At 41.5% G+C, this 20395-nt stretch overlaps 1 protein-coding gene across 1 annotated transcript in view; it reads left to right on the top strand.

Moving 5' to 3' along the window:
• Positions 1 to 298: 298 nt before the first annotated feature.
• GOT1 (glutamic-oxaloacetic transaminase 1) overlaps positions 299 to 20395 on the top strand; it is a gene marked incomplete at its 5' end in the record, with an annotated part of 32342 nt that continues 12245 nt past the window's right edge. Inside the window, 2 exons of the mRNA XM_079709515.1 lie at positions 299 to 416; positions 10994 to 11175. Coding sequence (XP_079565641.1) covers positions 299 to 416; positions 10994 to 11175 — 300 coding nt within the window. The remainder of the gene's footprint in view (positions 417 to 10993; positions 11176 to 20395) is intronic.

Here is a 20395-nt window from a genome sequence, read left to right as displayed (position 1 = left end):
TCAACTCTATCCCCGCCCCGTCCCAGCCGGCGTACGTTGCATTGGTTGCATCATTACCGGAATCCGATAAGATTCTCTTCTTGGATTGGCTAATACTATCCCGTTCCTTTTGCGTCAGAAGCTTGCGATTGGTTAACCGCGTTGCCAAGTTCCGGACGCGGCTCGACCATTGGAGGCCGCGGGCCCGCCCCTGCCGGCTAGGTGAAGGTGAGAGTCTCCTCCAGTCGCCGTGGTTGGACCGGACCGAGCGGCTTCAAGCGCAGAGTGGAAGCTTTCGGCCGACTCCAGCTTTCTAGCTATGGCGCCTCCATCAATCTTTGCCGAGGTTCCTCAGGCCCAGCCGGTCCTTGTCTTTAAGCTCACTGCTGACTTCCGGGAGGATCCGGACCCCCGCAAGGTCAACCTGGGAGTGGGAGGTAAGGATGCAGTGCCCAAGAGTGTGAGCAGCCTGGGAGTAGAGCGGGCCTAACCCTGGCTGTGGGGACCGTTGGAGATGCCCAGGCCCAGCTTAGCTCCGTCGGAGAGGAGGCAAGATCCACGAGGCTTAGTTCAACCTGCCCATTTTACAGATGGGCATATGGAGTCCATGGACAAGGGAGATATATCAGTGTACACATAGAAAAGGTGTAGCAGTCAGGGCAGAAACTCAGTTTTTCCGATTCCGCATTGTGTGTTCTTTATACTGCATCCTTTCGCCTCATAAGAAATGGGGCGGCCAGGGATTGAAAGGAGAGGGATAAAAATAGGAAGTCTTATAGGCTTGGAGTCCTGGCTGCTGGGGAATGGAAAAAGGAGAACTCTTAGCCCTAGGGAGCTCTGGTCTGGGTCGGTAAATGTTTGAGTAACTACCAGGTATCAATCAGGTTGTTTACCAAGCCTTGTGCGGGGAAGACTGAGTCTTGGCTTTGGCCCCAAGGAGATTAAAATCAGCAGGTGTTAAGTGATGTAATAGAGATGTAAAATGCTTCTGAGACAGGTTAATGCTCTCTGGGATCTGGGAAGAATGTTCTGGCTCTCACAGATGTGGTGGGAATGGGTAGAGATGGTGGAAAAGAGACGAAAGAGTGTGGACAGTAGAAGCTCACTTTCCACACATCGTTATCATCATTTGTATTTCTTGGACAGCTCAGAGCATGGGCCTCAGTTTTTCCTACTGCCAAGAAAAAGATTTGGACTGAAATGCCTCTGAAATTCCTTTAACTCTTATTTTAATCTTCTCTGGTGAATTTGTTATTTCTGTCACTGTCATTTGGATGTTTGAAGCCACACCAACACTTACTCAACAACATAGAAAGATGAGCCAGGGAGAAGAGAATGAATAGGACAATGTTCTGTGCTAGGGAACAGACTTAGAGCAGAAGGACCAGAAATTTCTGAAAGAGAAAATTGAACTGTTTTGTAGCAGAGAAGCAGTGGCAAGAAGGAGGTGCAGAATCAGGTGTCCCACAGAGACTGTGTCTGTACATAGCACCTGTTAAAGTCTTCACCAAGAAATATGGAGGAGGGGCGAGGAAAAAGCCATTAAAAAGTGATGGTTTGGGCTTCCCTGGTGGCGCAGTGGTTGAGAGTCCGCCTGCCGATGCAGGGGACACCGGTTCCTGCCCCGGTCCGGGAAGATCCCACATGCTGCGGAGTGGCTGGGCCCGTGAGCCATGGCCGCTGAGCCTGTGCGTCCGGAGCCTGTGCTCCGCAACAGGAGAGGCCACAACAGTGAGAGGCCCGCATACCGCAAAAAAAAAAAAAAAAAAAAAAAAAAGTGATGGTTTGTTGAACCTGGGTAATGGGTACGTGGGCATCCATTATATTATTCTAACAACTTTTGTGTATGTTTGAAATTTTCCATAATAAAGCATAAAAAAGTCAATTCAGAATACATAGTTTCACCCACAGAGGGAAAGTGATGTTTTTAGCAGGCAGCAAAGTGGAAGTAATATTGAAAGATTGCCTTGAATTGAATTGGAATGAGCACTATTCAAGCTCTTAATTTAAAACCAATCCAAAACCTCCAAGTATTTCTTTAGGTCCGGATATATCGTGAAGAACTAGTATTGATATTAATCCAAATACATGTTTTTAAAACCTTAGGTTTCATTGGCTCAATTACCCTTGAACTATCTTACAGGATTTTGGTGAGGATTAAATGCATTTAAAGTGCTTAGAACAGTCTCTGGCACATAAGTAGGAGTTATGTAAGTATTAGCTGTTACTGTAGTTGTTTGGCATTTCTTTTTTAATTAAAAATTTAATTTATTTATTTATTTTTACAGCATTAAGGAACATTTATTAAAGATACTTGCTTCTGTAGAGAATAGACTTGTGGGTGCCAAAGCGGAGGGGAGTGAAGGAGGGATAGATAATTTGGGGTTAGCAGATGCCAACTATTATATATAGAATGAATAAGCAACAAGGTCCTACTGTATAACACAGAGAACTATATTCAATATCCTATGATAAACCATAATGGAAAAGAATATATAAAAAAAGAACGCATATATATGTATAAGAGAATCACCCTGCCGTACAGCAGCAATCAACACATACTGGAAATCAACCATACTCCAACAAAAAAAAAAAACCCCAGAAAACCAACCAACCAAATAAATAAATAAATAGCTACTTGTGGCTAGTCACCACCGTACTGGACAGTGCAGGTATAGGAAATACAGAATGTCAAGAATACAAAAGTAATCTTGAAAAAGTAAGACATAGGTTACCACTCTTCCAATTTATTATGAAATTCTAGGAATTAAGGCATGGGGTACTGGTCAAGGAGAGGCTAATAAACTAATGGAATATTACAGAGAATATAGAATCTATCTATCTATCTATCTATCTGTACACATACTGGTCCATCACACAGGGCATGGGAGGTTGGGGTTAGCAGATGCCAACTATTATATATAGAATGGATAAACAACAAGGCCCTACTGTATAACACAAAGAACTATATTGAGTATCCTGTGATAAACCATCATGGAAAAAAATATGAAAAAGGATGTATGTATATGTACAACTGAATCACTTTGCCATACATCTGAAACTAATACAACATTGTAAATCAACGACACCCCAATAAAATATTTTTTTTTAAAAAGATACTTGCTTATGATCATATGTATTTCCACCAGACTCAAAAGCAGAGGCTTTGTCTTGCCTATCCTTATATTCCCACAACTAGTGTCGTGTATGGAACAGAGTAATGTTTGGAAAACGTTGAGGAATGGAAAGAAGGAAGGAAGGAAGGGAGGAAGGAAGGAAGGAATCCCTCCCTTTACTAGGCCTTGAGCTCCTCAGGGTAGGTACTACATCTTACTCATTTTTGTACCCGCAATGGCTTATACAAAGGAGACCTCTGTGGAATTGAAAGCAGGTAAAAAAATGATTCCTAAATACAAAATCATTAAATAAATAGTTGCCTCCCACGTGCTTACAGTCTAAAAGTTGAAAAGAATAGTTTAACTGGGAAGCAATTCAATAATAAGAAAGACAACCCCAAGTGCTCTAGAAGTTCAGAGAAGGGAGAAGTAAATGAGGGCTGGAGCTGTGTAGGACAGCACTTCTCAAACTGTAATGCACAGTGGGGAGTTTGTTAAAATGCAGAAGCTTATTGTTGGACTGCACCCTGCAGGCCTACAAGGCCTGTACTTGACCGGCTTCAAGACCGAAGAAAGAGCCCGGAGTCAGTGACAGAGACATCAATGGTTTAATGGATGGGGGAGCTTACGTGTCTGAAGCAACGTCCTGGAGCGACACCCCACTAGGTGCGGCCAACAGTGGGCAGGACATGGTGGCAGTCTTCACTACTCGGGGGCAGGGGGAAGGTTACTAGCTGTAGGGGCAGTTGATGTTAGGTTGGCTCATTGGTTACCAGGGAAACTAGCAGAGGGGCACTACCCCCTTTGATAAGGTCTCATGGTGGAGATGTTCTGATCTAAAAGTTAGAACAATCACTAGCTGGAGGCGGGAGCAAGCACGTAGGCATTTACTGATTAGGCTCTATGATTAAGAGGAAAGGTCAGTCATGTGAGAAGGGCATAGGTGAAGCAGGGACTGGTAGAGCAGGGAATGTACAGAGAGCAAGTAAACAGCCATCTTGGATGGCCTGATCATAAGCTGGTTCAGTAGGTCTGGGAGGTGCCTGGAAATCTGCATTTCTAATGGGCTTCTAAGCGATGCTGATCCTGCTAGTGTGAGGACCATGCTTTGAATAGCAGTAAGGATGTAGAAAGCCTTCTTGGAGGAAGCACTTCTTAAGCTAGGTGCATTTCCTGGCTGTTTTAGTCAGGTTAAATAAAAGGGGACGGGCAAAAGGCAGGAAGAACAATATAAGTCAAGTAACAGAGGCAGGAAGATAACGTTTTATTCACAGGAGAGCAAATGGAACCATGTAAATAGAGCAGAGAAGTCTCATAAGGGCATGAATGGGAAGGGTAGAGAGATGAGGTTGGGCCACATTATTAGCTGCATCAAAGCCTCTTCTGAGGATTCTGGACTTTCCATTGTAAATTCTTAAGAACCTGATGTATCATCTTCACACCTTATACTGTTATAGAAGTGTTCAGTTTATAAAACACATTTCTCACTCATTATTGTTACCTGATCCTCACAACAACACTGGGAGTTAGGTCAGGTGTTTTGTTTTCATTGCTGTTTTACAGGATGAGGAAACTGAGGCTCACAGAAGTGAACTTACTTTCCGAAGTTTATCCAAACTTGGATTTGCTTTGGCATTTCTTTGCATAAAAGATATTGAATAAAAATTTTCAGCTCAAGAACTGCAAAATGAAATAATTTCTGACACTGGTTCAGAAATAAATTGCTCATGCGTAGAAAAAGCACCCTGCCAGCCGAGGCCAGAAGTGTTTGGCTCAGAAGCATATTCTGCAGCCCAGATAGTGGTCAATTCAACTGTGAAAGTGCCTTTGTCATGTTTTCCTGGAACCGAGGAATTCTTTCTCTTTACTACAAGCAAATGATTTATGCAGTTAATTGCATTTAGTGCTTAGGATGACTCTGGAGGGTTGTTTATTACTACTACTGTTTTAGAGGTAAGAAAGCTGAAGCCCAGATATGAAGCATTTTGGTCGAGATCACATGGCTGTAGGTGGTGGAGCTGGGATTCCAGGCCACATTTCTCAGGTCCCTCGGTCTCTGCCCCCTTCTCTATTGGGCACCTTCAGGTAGTCCAGAGGGAGCCAGTGTGTGGTAGTGGAACAGCCAGGAGACCTGGGTACAGGCCCAGGCCTGCGGTCCAGTGATGTGACCTTGGGAGTGTTATTTAACATCCCTGGACCCAGTCCGTTAAATGAGGAGCCAGAATGGAATGACCTCTCTCTAAAATTATACTCTAAGATTCACTAGCATGTTACATGACTGTAGTATAGAATAATAATGTTACTGGCTTCATCAGATGACTGAGAATTAAATGAATAATTATGTGTGTGAAATGTGACATATAAATGAAAAGTGTTGTATAAATGTTATTTTTGATGATCACTGTGACCCGTCTTTTTTGTGGATGGCAGGTGCTCAGATAAAGGTCTCATTAAAGTATAGTAGAATAAGAAGTCTCTTTACGGCTTTTGTATGTCCTAGCTCTATTTATACACATCCCGAAGTATATCCTTTGTGAAGGAAATGTATTGATAATTAATCTGTGACTTTGGTGAAGATGCCCCCTTTTTTTTTCTAAGTTAAGATAAAGCCTAATGGAAGTTAACCAGCTCAAGTTCTAATGATGTTGGACATTTAGAACAAACTGCAACTATAATCTCATTAGCTCATTCCTACTTGCAGATAGTTTCCCCAGAGATTTTCTTCTTGCTGTGACTATTTGCATAATTTCCATATAGTTAAACAGAGCAGAGCATCACATTTTTCACTGTTAAATATGATGCTCTTTGAGTTGACTGTTTTAGCGCTTTGTAAAGTTTCAGACAAGTGACTTTAGGGGCAGGGGAGATATTAGTTCATTCAGCCTGATGCAGCCTGAAGCAAGACATTTCTACATAGGCTCCACTCCATTCATCATGTAAACTTAGCTTTCTTTTGTTCCAGGTAGACTGTGCTTGCTTTCATATTTGTTGTTGTTTTTAATGTGGGTTCTTAGCATCTTCAAATAAAGTTGTGGGTGAGACGTGCTGTATCAGGTGTTTCTGAGTACCCCCAGTCCTCTCCGCAGGATCCTAGTTGGAGAAGGGCCTTAAAGAGGCATATGTGCATGGGCTGTTGGGTAGGGATGGATGGGGGAAGTGGAGATCTTAGGAGGAGGAGGAGGGTGATGGTTTGATCATCTAATTCTCCGTGTTCTTCTGGAAATCGAGACTCACCTGCAATCTGTGTGACTCCTCTAAAAGAGCTGGTCCTCAGGGAGAAGGGTGTGGTGTGTGGAGCTGAGGGGCATGCTGGTAGGTAGAAAGGCCCCTTGCACAGTCAGTCCTCTGGGGCCTGCTGGCTTCAGACTTTCCCTAGACATCTCTTGCTCTTTAGAAAAAGCACAGGGATCCATGAACTTAATAGTATGACAGCCTAGCTCTTACAGTTCTTGTGACCTTGGGCAAACTTTTCTGGCCTCAGTTTGCAGATCCCGAAAATAGAGATCATAATATCTATTTTGTGAGTTGTTATAAGAATTAAATGAAAGTAAAAAAATATGTGAAGTATTTAGCACAGTGCCCTGTATGTAGTAAGTATTCAGTAACTCCTTGTTATTACTATGGCTTCAGCCACCGTCCATGTCTATAATTATAAAATCCTTCTTTCCATCCTGGACTTCTTCCCTGGATGCCAGACCCATATTCGCTACAGTTTGCTGGACACGTTGTACAACCACTTCAAATTCAACGTGTTTAAAACAATGCATGGATTCCACCCTCCCCTCAATCTTTTCTTTTTTTCTTCTGCTTTGCTCTATATCTTGGTTGCCCTCTCCCCTGCCCCACACCCACTAGTCTTTATCCAGACTAGAGAGAGACTTTGGAGGTTGTCGGTGACCCTTTCATCAGTCCCATGTATATTTATTTGGTCACTAGGTTCTGCCTCTTTTACCTCATAAATTTATTTTGAATGTCTCCCCTTTTGTTTATCCCCGCTGCTGCTGCCGTTGCTGTGATTCAAGACTTCATCATTTCCTTCGTGGATTATTGCAGCAGCCTCCTGACTTCACTGTCTGCTTCTGTCCTCCTTCCAGTTTATTTTCCATCATGTCACTCGAATGATTCTGTTAAAATGTACAGCTGTCCATGTCACTCTCTTGCTTGAATGCTTTCAGTGGTTTCCCCATTGAGACAAAGTTCCTTAGAAGAGAACCCAAGACTCCCTGAGCCATTCCTTGCTGTTTCTCCATGGATTTTACATCCGAGCCATGAAAATGCAGATCCTCAAAAACCTCATCTCTCCCAGCCTCTGGGGCCTTGCACAAGTGTTCCCTCTGTCTGGAAAGTCCTTTTTCCTGTCTTTTAAACTCTTATTCATCTTTCATACTTCATCTTCCCTGATCACTTACAGGAGAACTAAGGACTCTATGCTCTTATGTTTCCTGGAGGGAGGCCAAGACAGTATCTTGTTTTATCTTACCCATCTCTGTGTAGCTACTTCTAGCCAGTACCTGGTTCATGGTGGATTCAATAAGTAGCCATCAAATGAGTGAGAGAATGAAAGAATGAATGAGAAACTCATGGGTCCAACAAAACGGGAATAAAACCCCTCTGGGAGAGCAGGAATAGTGGTTGTTGGTAACACTTAACCTCATTGCTCCAAACGCCCAAGAGTAACTGCAGTTCTGCTTCAGTAGGGCAGTGAGACAAGGCATTGGGAATAAATCTAGAACTGAATCTGGGAGAAACTGGGCAGTGAAGAAGGAAGCAGAGGTGTGAATTGGCCATTTTCTCTTTTGTCACAATATGGACACAATGCCTCCCTGCCTCCAGTCCTATCACAGGATTTTTTAGAGTTGCACAGAGTATACATTACTGATAAGAACAGCGGTACTATGGCTTTATCTTTCATATTTTATTTATTTATAATACATGATTTACAAATGACATATCATAAATATATGTAGCATAATTATATATTAACCATCCAAACACAGACGGGAAGCATAATAGAACTAGTTTTTCTACAAACACCCATATTCTTGTACATCTAAACAGTATCCCCTCTGTGTAGTGTAGTCCATATATACTGCTATTGCTCAAAGTTTTCCGAAAACCCTCTTTTGGAATGGCCTTAAAAACATGTTAGACCCATGTAGGAGGCCATCTTTTTATAGCTGTTCTCCGTTAATATTATTCAGTCCATTCACCCACCTACTTTGCTGGACATAATACAAGTACCATTTTTAAAAATTAAATTTACTTTCAAAGGACAAAGATTTGGCATCATTGAGGATATTCAAAATAATGAGATGCCTCCTCTAAAAACAATTCCAAGAGAAGAATTCCAAGAATATTTTGAACAATAGTAGCATTGTGATCATAGATGGGGTGATCTACTTCAGGGAAGACGATTACTTGGGAGTCATTATTTTGGTATCTCTTTGAAAAACCAGACCAAATCTCGACTGATAAAGTAGGCTTTTTGAACTTGTTGAGAGGGAGGGAATTTGGTGGGCCAGGGGGTCTAATGTGAGTGATACGACAGTATTGTGAGTCAGATTCACCTACCCAGAGACTGGTTGTTGGTTAGTGGCTGTGTCAGTTTGGAACTCTGTCCACATTTTTATTACTAGCTTGATATGCTTTTCAAACTTGCAGATGACACATTCCTGGAAGGTAGGGTTAGTTGATGGAGTAGAAGACAGATGCAAAATCAAAATATCTTATAAAGTCTTATTTGTTGTCTGACTTTTGATCTAGTAATTTTACATCTAGAAAAAGTTTTCCTAAGGAAGCACTAATGAATATGTGTAAAGTATAAGAACATTAATTACAATGTTTATATTAGCAAATAGTCAAAAGCAACACAAATAGTTAATAAATTACACATAGAAAGGAATATTGTCTAGCCACTAAAATTGTGTTGTAAATGGCTCAAATATATGAAAAATGCCCAGTTGCATCCACGATAAGAGAAATGCAAATTTGAACTACCCTGAGATAGCATTTGGACTCTTAAATTGGCAAAAATTCACTCAGTGGCTGTGGCTGTGGGGAAGCAGACACTCTTGTACATTGATGGCGGTGATGTACACTGATAACAGCCCTATAAAAAAGCCAGTGTGGATATATCTGTCAAAACTACAAATACACAAAGTATGCTTAAAAGTAATATATTTGCATTTAAACTTTTCATTGATTGCCACCAGTATTCTTCCAATTAGTTGTTTTAACCATATTTGTCCTACAACCATGTGTTGTAAAATGAAAATCAGTTGAAAGTAGTAAACTAACGTATACCCTCAAAAACAACAACAAAATTACACATACACGTACTTCTCAACCTACTCTTCCATTTTCAACCCTGCCTCTTACAGCTATGTTTACATACATGTAAGATGACATATGTACAAGGTTTACTGAAGTATTATTTTCTAATAGCCAAAGATTAGAAACAACTCAAATGTCCATCAACAGGAGACTTGCAAAACAAATTATAGTACATTTATCAGTTATGCAGCTCTAAAAAGAACAAAGGCAGTCTGTGTGCACAGACTTAAATAGTTAATGATGATGAAAGATATTCATAATATATATTTAATAAGTGGAAAAAAGCATGTTGAAAATTCTATATAAAAAATGATACAATTTATAAAAGAATATACTCATGTAAAATAAAGTTTAAAAGGCTGTACACCAAAATTTTCATACTCCTTATCTCTGAGTGCTGGAATTACATGTTAATCATAATGTTTATTATTTTCTTTCTGGGCTTTTCTAAATTTTCTACAATCAACATGTGTTGTTCAGTAAACAATATCAACCACCCTAAAAAAGTTATTTAAAAAAAAAGTCAGGGATTAATGTTGAGCAGAAATCAACAAGATAAAGAAGAATTACTTAAAAAATTTGTTTCACAGTCACTTGCCAAAGTATAGGCTTATTGGAGACCTAAACAGTCCAGCAGAAGCAAATCCCTGTCAGGAATCCTGCTCAGAGAAGTCACTGGCTTGGATGCAAGCCAAAGCAGCTGCCCTCTCAAGCTATAATCTCAAAATGATTATAGGGTAGTATAGGAAAAAAAATCAGTGATAGGATAACTCAAAGTAGACTAAAAATACTTTTAGCATAGAAGAAATGCTTAGAAATTTGCTATAATCAAGATTAAAAATTATGAAACAGGTAAACTTAGATCCATAAAAGTGTGAAGCAGAGGAAGTGAGTGGTAGGAACAGTCAAAATGGTAAACACTGGCTGATGTCAAAAAACAGCAAGAGGACAAAGATGTGTTTAAACTTGTTGTTCGATGATTGTGTAACCAGTTGTTGGAATCTTCAGTCACAGGTGTTTCCTCGCCATTTGTCTCATTTCTGTTCTTACAGGACAAGAGGAGGAGGTGGGCCTCCCTCCACCTTCCTCTCTCCATGTTAATGTTTGAAGGTGCAGCGTTCATGTGAAGTAGCACTGAACCCTTTTCTTGGGGAGATGCAGAAGGAAGGCGATTACCGGGCCAGTGGTCGTAGAGACCTCAGTGCCCTAGTGATATTGACATAGCATTTGTAAGGTATTTTTAATTTGCGGAGTGCTTTTGCGTGCACTCTCTCCCTTGATCAGGCTCTTTGATGTCCCAGTTTTATTTCAGCATTCTACTTTTTGGAGGTCACATATTTAAGAACTATAATTTCCATAAGGATAGGAAACTGTCCTTCTGCCTTCCCAGCACCTAGCCCGGTGCCTGGCCCAAAGCAGGCAGTCAGTAAGTGAATGAACTTTAATTTCCCTCACAGTTCTGTTTTGATGGGAAGGTGGTAGAACTCTCCCTGTTCACAGCTCCGAATTCTTCCTTGGACGAAGCCTAAGACTCCTCCATTGTATGTCTCTTTTCCGTGTCCCAGCTTATCGCACGGATGATAGCCAGCCCTGGGTTTTGCCAGTTGTGAGGAAGGTGGAGCAGAGGATTGCTAACGACAGCAACCTAAACCACGAGTACCTGCCCATCCTGGGCCTGGCGGAGTTCCGGACCCGTGCTTCCCGCCTGGCCCTTGGGGATGACAGCCCAGCTCTGCAGGAGAAGCGGGTGAGTTTTGGGTGAGGATCTATTTTTTTTCTAGAAACTGTGAGGGTAAAAAGTGGTTAAAAATTAGGTGTTATGTCTATTGAACTGTCAGTGAATAAGGATTTAAATAGTGTGACCTCAGGGACTTGATAGTGCGAATAACATGCTTTTGTATAAAGCACAGCTTCTTCAGTTGTTCACTTTTGCCCAAGAGACGATCGGATTTCAGCTGCTGGGTTTGAAGCAGTCAATGGAAATGCCAAGCCAAGGGAATGTAATGGAATGATCAAGAGAGTAGGGTCTGGACCCAGCTCTGCCACTACTTTTGACCAAAGGCAAGTCATTTGCCTCTCCAGCCCCTATGTCTCATCTACATGGTAGGGAAAGACTAGTTTATGGTTCATGGTCCCATAAGGAGCATTTGCATAGGGGATCATTCAAGGGGCCTCTAAACTCCCTGAAATTTTATGCAGAATTCTGTGTGTATGTGTATTTCTGGAGAGAAAGTTCATAACTTTTATCAGATTTTCTGAAGGAACCTATGGCTCCCCAAAGTCCAAGAGCCACTAGTCTAGATGCTCTCTGAAGATCCTGCCAGTTCTAATATTTGATTCTTCTAGCCTTGATCTCAGCTTCTCTTCATTTAAGTGCTTCCTGGTATGTAGTCTGTGTATAACTAGAGATACATGGAAGAGGAATGCATTTGGGGAGAGTCTGTATGTGGCAGAAAGTGGTGTGATAGAGATTATCAGTGTTGTAGGAATTCAGAGAGACTGGCAAAGGCTGGAAATGGGACTAGAGCTGAACCTTGGGGAATGAGACCAGGACACTGATTCTCAACTGTGACTGTATCACCTGGGAGGTTTTAAAAACATTCTAATGGCTGGATCCCATACCAGACCTGTTAAATTAGAATCTTGGAGGGTACCACCTTTCTCTGCCCTTTTATTACCTTTCCCTACAATTCCCTTCCCTTCATGGGTATTTTTTAAAAGCTCCCCATGTGACTGCAAAGTACAGCCAAGGTTGAGAACCACAAAGTACAGAGGAAGAAAAAGGAGGGGTATTTATCTGGAACAGTTGGAGTCCAGGGACAGAGGTTGGAGGTGAGCAGGTCTAGGTTGTAAAGAGACCTACCTGATTAGGGCTGGGAACATGTTGGATAGATCAGGCAGGCTGATTTTGGCAGCCAGGGCAGGGGAAGCCCCTTGAAGGTTTGCACAGAGAAGTTACCCAATATAAGAGTGTTTGAAGAAGATAAACCTGGGTGGATGAATAGGAAAGGGAAGAGCTCAGGTTTTTGCAATAGTCCGATTAGGTATTGTGCAATTTAAACCAACTGCCCTTATTGCTCTGCTAGGCAGTGTCAGCCCCGCTGAGCAGCCTTCATGCATGAAAGAGACCACATCTTGGAGTCACTGATTTATATCCATGCTCTTACCCAGATGCCCTGATAAGCAGAACGGGCAGGGTAAAATGAAGGCTGTACACAGGCACATTCTTATGTATATCAGGAGACCAGGAGGCTCTGGGTGAAGGTCTTGGAACTCAGATCAATGGTTAGGTAAGTAATTAACTTGATGAGGGTTTTGTCTGGATTGGTATAAGAGACTGTAACTGACTTGCCTCTAGGAACTGAAGGAATACGGGTAGAAATGGTAGACTTTAGAGATTATGGGTGGCATTGGGAAGTTGCTCTGAAAATCTAGGGTTTCCACTGAGGGAGAGAGAGAGTCCTGATGAAGTTTGAAAATGGGGAACTTTGGCGACTGGGGGTGATATTCTGAGGCGTTGATAAATTAGTTGGAATTCCATTGCTGACAAATGAAAACAGAGGTTCTGTGTTGGGGAGCTTCTTCCTCTAAGACTATACATTTCTTATATGATGCTTATTAACTATGTTGGCAGATAGATGCTTGTTTCTCTGCACAGGAACAAAATGCTCTGTTCCCCATTTTGATCGCTTAATACTGAGGTTTGGGGCTATTGCTTGTGGCATAGAGCCCTTCGTCTTAGTCTAGTTCATCCTGTGTTATGTTTTTGATCATAGAACAAATTTAAATGGCAGTCTGTAAATATTTGAAGACTTTTACTTTTTACTTTGTGTGTGTGTGTGTGTGTGTGTGTGTGTGTGTGTAATGGTTTAGGATACCCTCTTGGCATCTACAACACCCTAGCTACCAGTTGATACTGAGCTCTGAGCACTTGCTTCTTTCCCTGGACCATCCCCAGGTGACTATCTTAGATCAGCCCACCGTCATCTCATTTGGATTCTTATAATAGCCTCTTGCCTCTAGTCTCTTCCCCATTCTAGTACATTCTGCACAGTGCAGCTAGAATGATCTTCCTCAGCAAAAAAAAAAAAAGAGCTAATTGTGTCACCTGCTTCCCCTCTCACACACACACAGTAGCTCCTCCATTATCTACAGGGTAGAATGCAGACTCTGACCTGGGCATGCAGCATGTTTTGTAGCCAGGTGTCATCCTGTTCTTGCAGTTACTCTTGCTCCCATCCTCTCAGGGTCCTGCCATCCTAAGAGCCTGCTGTTTTCTAGACATGCTGAGCCCTGCCATGACTTGGCACCTTTGCCTCAGCTGTTCCTTCTGCTAGGAATGCCCCCTTCACTTCTCTGACTCCCCAGTCCCCACCTCCAAGTCCTTCAAGGCCTGACCAAGGGTCACTTCCATGCTGAATCCTGAGCTCTCTTAGGCAGAGCTAGTTGTTGGAGTGCTCTGAGTCATCACAGGACTGTGCATCGCTTGGGAAAAGCAGTACTTACTGTGTTTAACGTACAATTTTGTAAGCCTGTCCCTCCCACAAGACCCTAGGTTCCTCCAGGGCAGGGGTGATGGCTTATTTACTTACTTTTTTTAAATTTTTTTTTTTGTGTGTGTATGGTGTGAAGTATGGTTCTTTTATTTATTTATTTATTTGCTTGCGCTGGGTCTTAGTTGCGGCCCATGGGCTCCTTAGTTGTGGCACATGAACTCTTAGCTGCGGCATGCATGTGAGATCTAGTTCCCTGACCAGGGATTGAACCTGGGTGCCCTGTACCGGGAGCACGGGGTCCTATCCACTGTACCACCAGGGAAGTCCCAATGGCTTACTTATTTACCTCATGAATCTTCAGCATTTAGCTCCTAGCCTGGCACCTCAGAGATCTCAGATGTTTTAATTCACTCATTCGTTCAGTCAGCAGATGTGTGCTCACCACTAGGCACTGTTCTAGATGCTGGAGCACAGTGGTGACCAAAACCACTGCCCGGCTTACAGTTTTGTGGGGAGAAACCGACAGTAAACATAATAAATAGGAACATTATATAGTGTATTGAAAGATGATAAATGCTACAAAAACAGAGCAGAGGAAGGCATATTAGGAGTGCTGAGGGTGGGAGTGAGAGTGGATACAGTTTTAACTAGGGTGGTCATGGTAGAAACAGAAATGACATTTGAGCCAAAACTTGAAGGAGGTGAGGCATGAATGAAAGAATGAACCAGAAAATAAACAGTAATCATGTCCTCTCTTAGATTTTTCTTCTCAAGATTTTACATTACCAGTTGCATCAACCATTTTGAGAAGACCTGTTTTCTAGACTCGTCACTGCCGCCTTCTGCTTTTCCATCTTCAGATCTTAGAATCCAGACCAAATGTCCAGTTGTCATCTCCTGCCTGGTAATATTTCAGCTTCTGAAATTACTGAGCCACTGTAGGTAGGAGGGCTTGTGGGGCATGAGATGGCGTCCCAGTTTCCTGCTTGGACCGTTGCCTCTGGGAGACTTGGGGCTTTCTCTGTGGCTCTCACCTTGTCAACACTGTCTTCTTCTTCATCTAGTTCAGCCCATGTTTCTTTAGTGCCACATGCCAGATACCACATGAATTGCTAGGAGCACCCAGATCAATGCATCATAGCCTTGGCCACAAGCAGCTTCTAAACAGCTCTCCTGCTCCTCACAGGGAAGTCATTGCATCAGCAAATTGTGATCTTGGACAAGCGTTCTAGAGCCCAGCAGGGATTCCTTCAGGCAATTCATGGCTAAATTGGGAATACAGATTGGTGGCATAGCTTTCTGCCAAGTCTTACTGGATTTCTCTTGTTCTGGATACTCCTGTTTAGCCACCCAGGTCCAGTTGCCTGGCTCCCTTTGAAGTCTGTATTTATTTCCTTTGCTATTGTGATTTTTTCGCTTCATCCCAAATCCAGGACTTTCTTGAGCTTTAGAGCTATTTGCCAAAAATCAGTTCAGAGAATGACCGAATTGACATATTATTGATTCACCAAAAATTCGTTTCCGCTAGTTGCTGATATAGTTTAGAGTCACTTGTGTTTCACTGAAGCCATCTAGTGTACAATATATTTTTAGAGGGAATGATAATTTCTTGGGAATTTAATATGTCAAGTATCATATACATCATGAATATAAAGAATTAGTTTCTAGGGCTTCCTTGGTGGCGCAGTGGTTGAGAGTCCGCCTGCCGATGCAGGGGACATGGGTTCGTGCCCCGGTCAGGGAAGATCCCACATGCCACAGAGTGGCTAGGCCTGTGAGCCATGGCCGCTGAGCCTGTGCGTCCAGAGCCTGTGCTCTGCAACGGGAGAGGCCACAACAGTGAGAGGCCCGCGTACCGCAAAAAAAAAAAAGAATTAGTTACTGTTAGTGAGTGGGTTTATCTCTTCCAAACACATTTTCAATCTAGTCTACTGACTTTCTGACTTCTTTTAGTTAATGAATTTGCTTTTTGGAGTGGGAGAGAAAGGGTGGAGTTAAAAGCTGAGCACAGGAGAGAGCAGACAACAGAAGCAAGACGAACTACAATCCTGCAGCCTGTGGAATGAAAACCACATTCACAGAAAGATAGAGAAGATGAAAAGGCAGAGGGCTATGTACCAGATGAAGGGACAAGACAAAACCCCAGAAAAAGAACTAAATGAAATGGAGATAGGCAATCTTCCAGAAAAAGAATTCAGAATAATTATAGTGAAGATGATCCAGGACCTCGGAAAAAGAATGGAGGCAAAGATCAAGAAGATGCAAGAAATGTTTAACAAAGATCTAGAAGAATTAAAGAACAAACATCTAGAAGACTTAAAGAACAAACAAACAGAGATGAACAATACAATAACTGAAATGAAAACTACACTAGAAGGAATCAACAGCAGAATAACTGAGGCAGAAGAACGGTTAAGTGACCTGGAAGACAGAATGGTGGAATTCACAGCTGCAGAACAAAATAAAGAAAAAAGAATGAAAAGAAATGAAGACAGCCTAAGAGACCTCTGGGACAACATTAAATGCAACAACATTCACACTATAGGGGTTCCAGAAGGAGAAGAGAGAGAGAAAGGACCAGAGGAAATATTTGAAGAGATTATAGTCAAAAACTTCCCTAACATGGGAAAGGAAATAGCCACCCAACTCCAGGAAGTGCAGAGAGTCCCATACAGGATACACCCAAGTAGAAACACGCCGAGACACATAGTAATCAAATTGACAAAAATTAAAGACAAAGAAAAATTAATAAAAGCAGCAAGGGAAAAATGACAAATAACATACAAGGGAACTCCCATAAGGTTAACAGCTGATTTCTCAGGAGAAACTCTACAAGCCAGAAGGGAGTGGCATGATATACTTAAAGTGATGAAAGGGAAGAACCTACAACCAAGATTACTCTACCCAGCAAGGATCTCATTCAGATTCGATGGAGAAATCAAAAGCTTTACAGACAAACAAAAACTAAGAGAATTCAGTACCACCAAACCAGCTCTACAACAAATGCTAAAGGAACTTCTCTAAGTGGGAAACACAAGAGAAGAAAAGGACCTACAAAAACAAACCCAAAACAATTAAGAAAATGGTCATAGGAACACACATATTGATAATTACCCTAAACGTGAATGGATTAAATGCTCCAACCAAAAGATACAGGCTTGCTGAATGGATACAAACACAAGACCCATATATATGCTTTCTACAAGAGACCCACTTCAAACCTAGGGACACATACAGACTGAAAGTGAGGGGATGGAAAAAGATATTCCACGTAAATGGAAATAAAAGAAAGCTGGAGTAGCAATACTCATATCAGATAAAATAGACTTTAAAATAAAGAATGTTACAAGAGACAAGGAAGGACACTACATAATTGTCAGGGGATCAATCCAAGAAGAAGAAATAACAATTATAAATATATATGCACCCAACATAGGAGCACCGCAGTACATAAGGCAACTGCTAACAACTATAAAAAAGGAAATCGACAGTAACACAATAATAGTGGGGTCTTTAAGACCTCACTTACACCAATGGACAGATCATCCAAAATGAAAATAAATAAGGAAACACAAGATTTAAATGAAACAATAGACCAGATAGATTTAATTGATATTTATAGGACATTCCATCCAAAAAGAGCAGATTACACATTCTTCTCAAGTGTGCACGGAACATTCTCCAGGAAAGATCACACTTGGGTCAAAAATCAAGCCTCAGTAAATTTAAGAAAATTGAAATCATATCAAGTATCTTTTCTGACCACAACGCTATGAGATTAGAAATGAATTACAAGGAAAAAAATGTAAAAAACACAAACACATGGAGGCTAAACAATATACTACTAACTAACCAAGATATCACTGAAGAAATCAAAGAGGAAATCAAAAAATACCTAGAGACAAATGACAATGAAAACACGATGATCCAAAACCTATGGGATGCAGCAAAAGCAGTTCTAAGAGGGAATTTTATATCTATACAAGCCTACCTCAAGAAATAAGAAAAATCTCAAATAAACAATCTAACCTTACACCTAATGGAACTAGAGAAAGAAGAACAAATAAAACCCAAAGTTAGCAGAAGGAAAGAAATCATAAAGATCAGAGCAGAAATAAATGAAATAGAAACAAGGAAAACAATAGCAAAGATCAATAAAACTAAAAGCTGGTTCTTTGAGAAGATAAACAAAATTGATAAACCATTAGCCAGACTGATCAAGAAAAAGACGGAAAGGACTCAAATCAATAAAATTAGAAATGAAAGAGAAGTTACAACAGACACCGCAGAAATACAAAGCATCCTAAGAGATTACTACGAGCAACTGTATGCCAATAAAATGGACAACCTGGAAGAAATGGACAAATTCTTAGAAAAGTATAACCTTTCAAGACTGAACCAGGAAGAAATAGATAATATGAACAGACCAGTCACAAGTAATGAAATTGAAACTGTGATTAAAAATCTTGCAACAGGGGGCTTCCCTGGTGGCACAGTGGTTGAGAGTCCGCCTGCCGATGCAGGGGACGCGGGTTCGTGCCCCAGTCTGGGAAGATCCCACATGCCGCGGAGCGGCTGGGCCCGTGAGCCATGGCCGCTGAGCCTGCACGTCTGGAGCCTGTGCTCCGCAACGGGAGAGGCCACAACAGTGAGAGGCCCCCGTAACGCAAAAAAAAAAAAAAAAAAAAAAAAATCTTGCAACAGGGCTTCCCTGGTGGTGCAGGGGTTGAGAGTCCACCTGCCGATGCAGGGGACACATGTTCGTGCCCCGGTCCGGGAAGATCCCACGTGCCACGGAGCGGCTGGACCTGTGAGCCATGGCCACTGAGCCTGCGCATCCGCAGCCTGTGCTCCGCAACGGGAGAGGCCACAACAGTGAAAGGCCCGCGTACCGCCAAAAAAAAAAAAAAAAAAAAAATCTTGGAACAAACAGAAGTACAGGACCAGATGGCTTCACAGGTGAATTCTTTCAAACATTTAGAGAAGAGCTAACACCCATCCTCCTCTAACTCTTCTGAAAAATTTCGGAGGAAGGAACACTCCCGAACTCATTGTATGAGGCCACCATCACCCTGATACCAAAACCAGACAAAGATACTCCAAGAAAAGAAAATTACAGACCAATATCACTGATGAATATAGATGCAAAAATCCTCAACAAAATACTAGCAAACAGAATCCAACAACACATTAAAAGAATCATACACCATGACCAAGTGGGATTTATCCCAGGGATGCAAGGATTCTTCAATATACGCAAATCAATCAATGTGATACACTATATTAACAAACTGAAGAATAAAAACCATATGATCATCTCAATAGATGCAGAAAAAGCTTCTGACAAAATTCAACACCCATTTATGATAAAAACTTTCCAGAAAGTGGGCATAGAGGGAACCTACCTCAACATAATAAAGGCCATATATGACAAACCCACAGCAAACATCATTCTCAATGATGAAAAACTGAAAGCACTTCCTCTAAGATCAGGAACAAGACAAGGATGTCCACTCTTGCCACTAGTATTCAACATAGTTTTGGAAGTCCTAGCCACGGCAATCAGAGAAGAAAAAGAAATAAAGGAATACAGATTGGAAAAGAAGTAAAACTGTCACTGTTTGCAGATGACATGTTACTGTACATCGAGAATCCTAAAGATGCCATCAGAAAACTGCTAGAGCTAATTAGTGAATTTGGTAAAGTTTCAGGATACAAAATTAATACACAGAAATCTCTTGCATTCCTATACACTAAAGTTGTAAAATCTGAAAGGGAAATTAAGGAACACACCCGTTTACCATTGCAACAAAAAGAATAAAATACCTAGGATTAAACCTACCTAAGGAGACAAAAGACCTGTATGCAGAAAACTATAAGACACTGATGAAAGAAATTAAAGATGATACCAACAGATGGAGAGATATACCATGCTCTTGGATTGGAAGAATCAATATTGTGAAAATGACTATACTACCCAAAGAAGTCTACAGATTCAATGCAATCCCTATCAAATTACCAGTGGCATTTTTTACAGAACCAGAACAAAAAATCTTAAAATTTGTATGGAGACACAAAAGACCCCGAATAGCCAAAGCAGTCTTGAGGGAAAAAAATGGAGCTGGAGGAATCAGACTCTCTGACTTCCCACTATACTACAAATCTATACTACAGTAATCAAGACAATATGGTACTGGTACCAAAACAGATATATAGATCAATGGAACAGGATAGAAAGCCCAGAGATAAACCCATGCCCCTATGGTCAACTAATCTATGACAAAGGAGGCAAGGATATACAATGGAGAAAAGACAGCCTCTTTAATAAGTGGTGCTGGGAAAACTGGACAGGGACATGTAAAAGAATGAAATTAGAACACTCCCTAACACCATACACAAAAGTAAACTCAAAATGGCTTAGAGACTTAACTGTAAGACCGGACACTATAAAACTCTTAGAGGAGAACATAG

Source organism: Hyperoodon ampullatus, assembly GCF_949752795.1.
Source record: "Hyperoodon ampullatus genome assembly, chromosome: 1".
Taxonomy (NCBI): domain Eukaryota; kingdom Metazoa; phylum Chordata; class Mammalia; order Artiodactyla; family Ziphiidae; genus Hyperoodon; species Hyperoodon ampullatus.
Note: the sequence above shows the minus strand (reverse complement) of the source record. Positions and strands in the feature narration are given on the sequence as shown.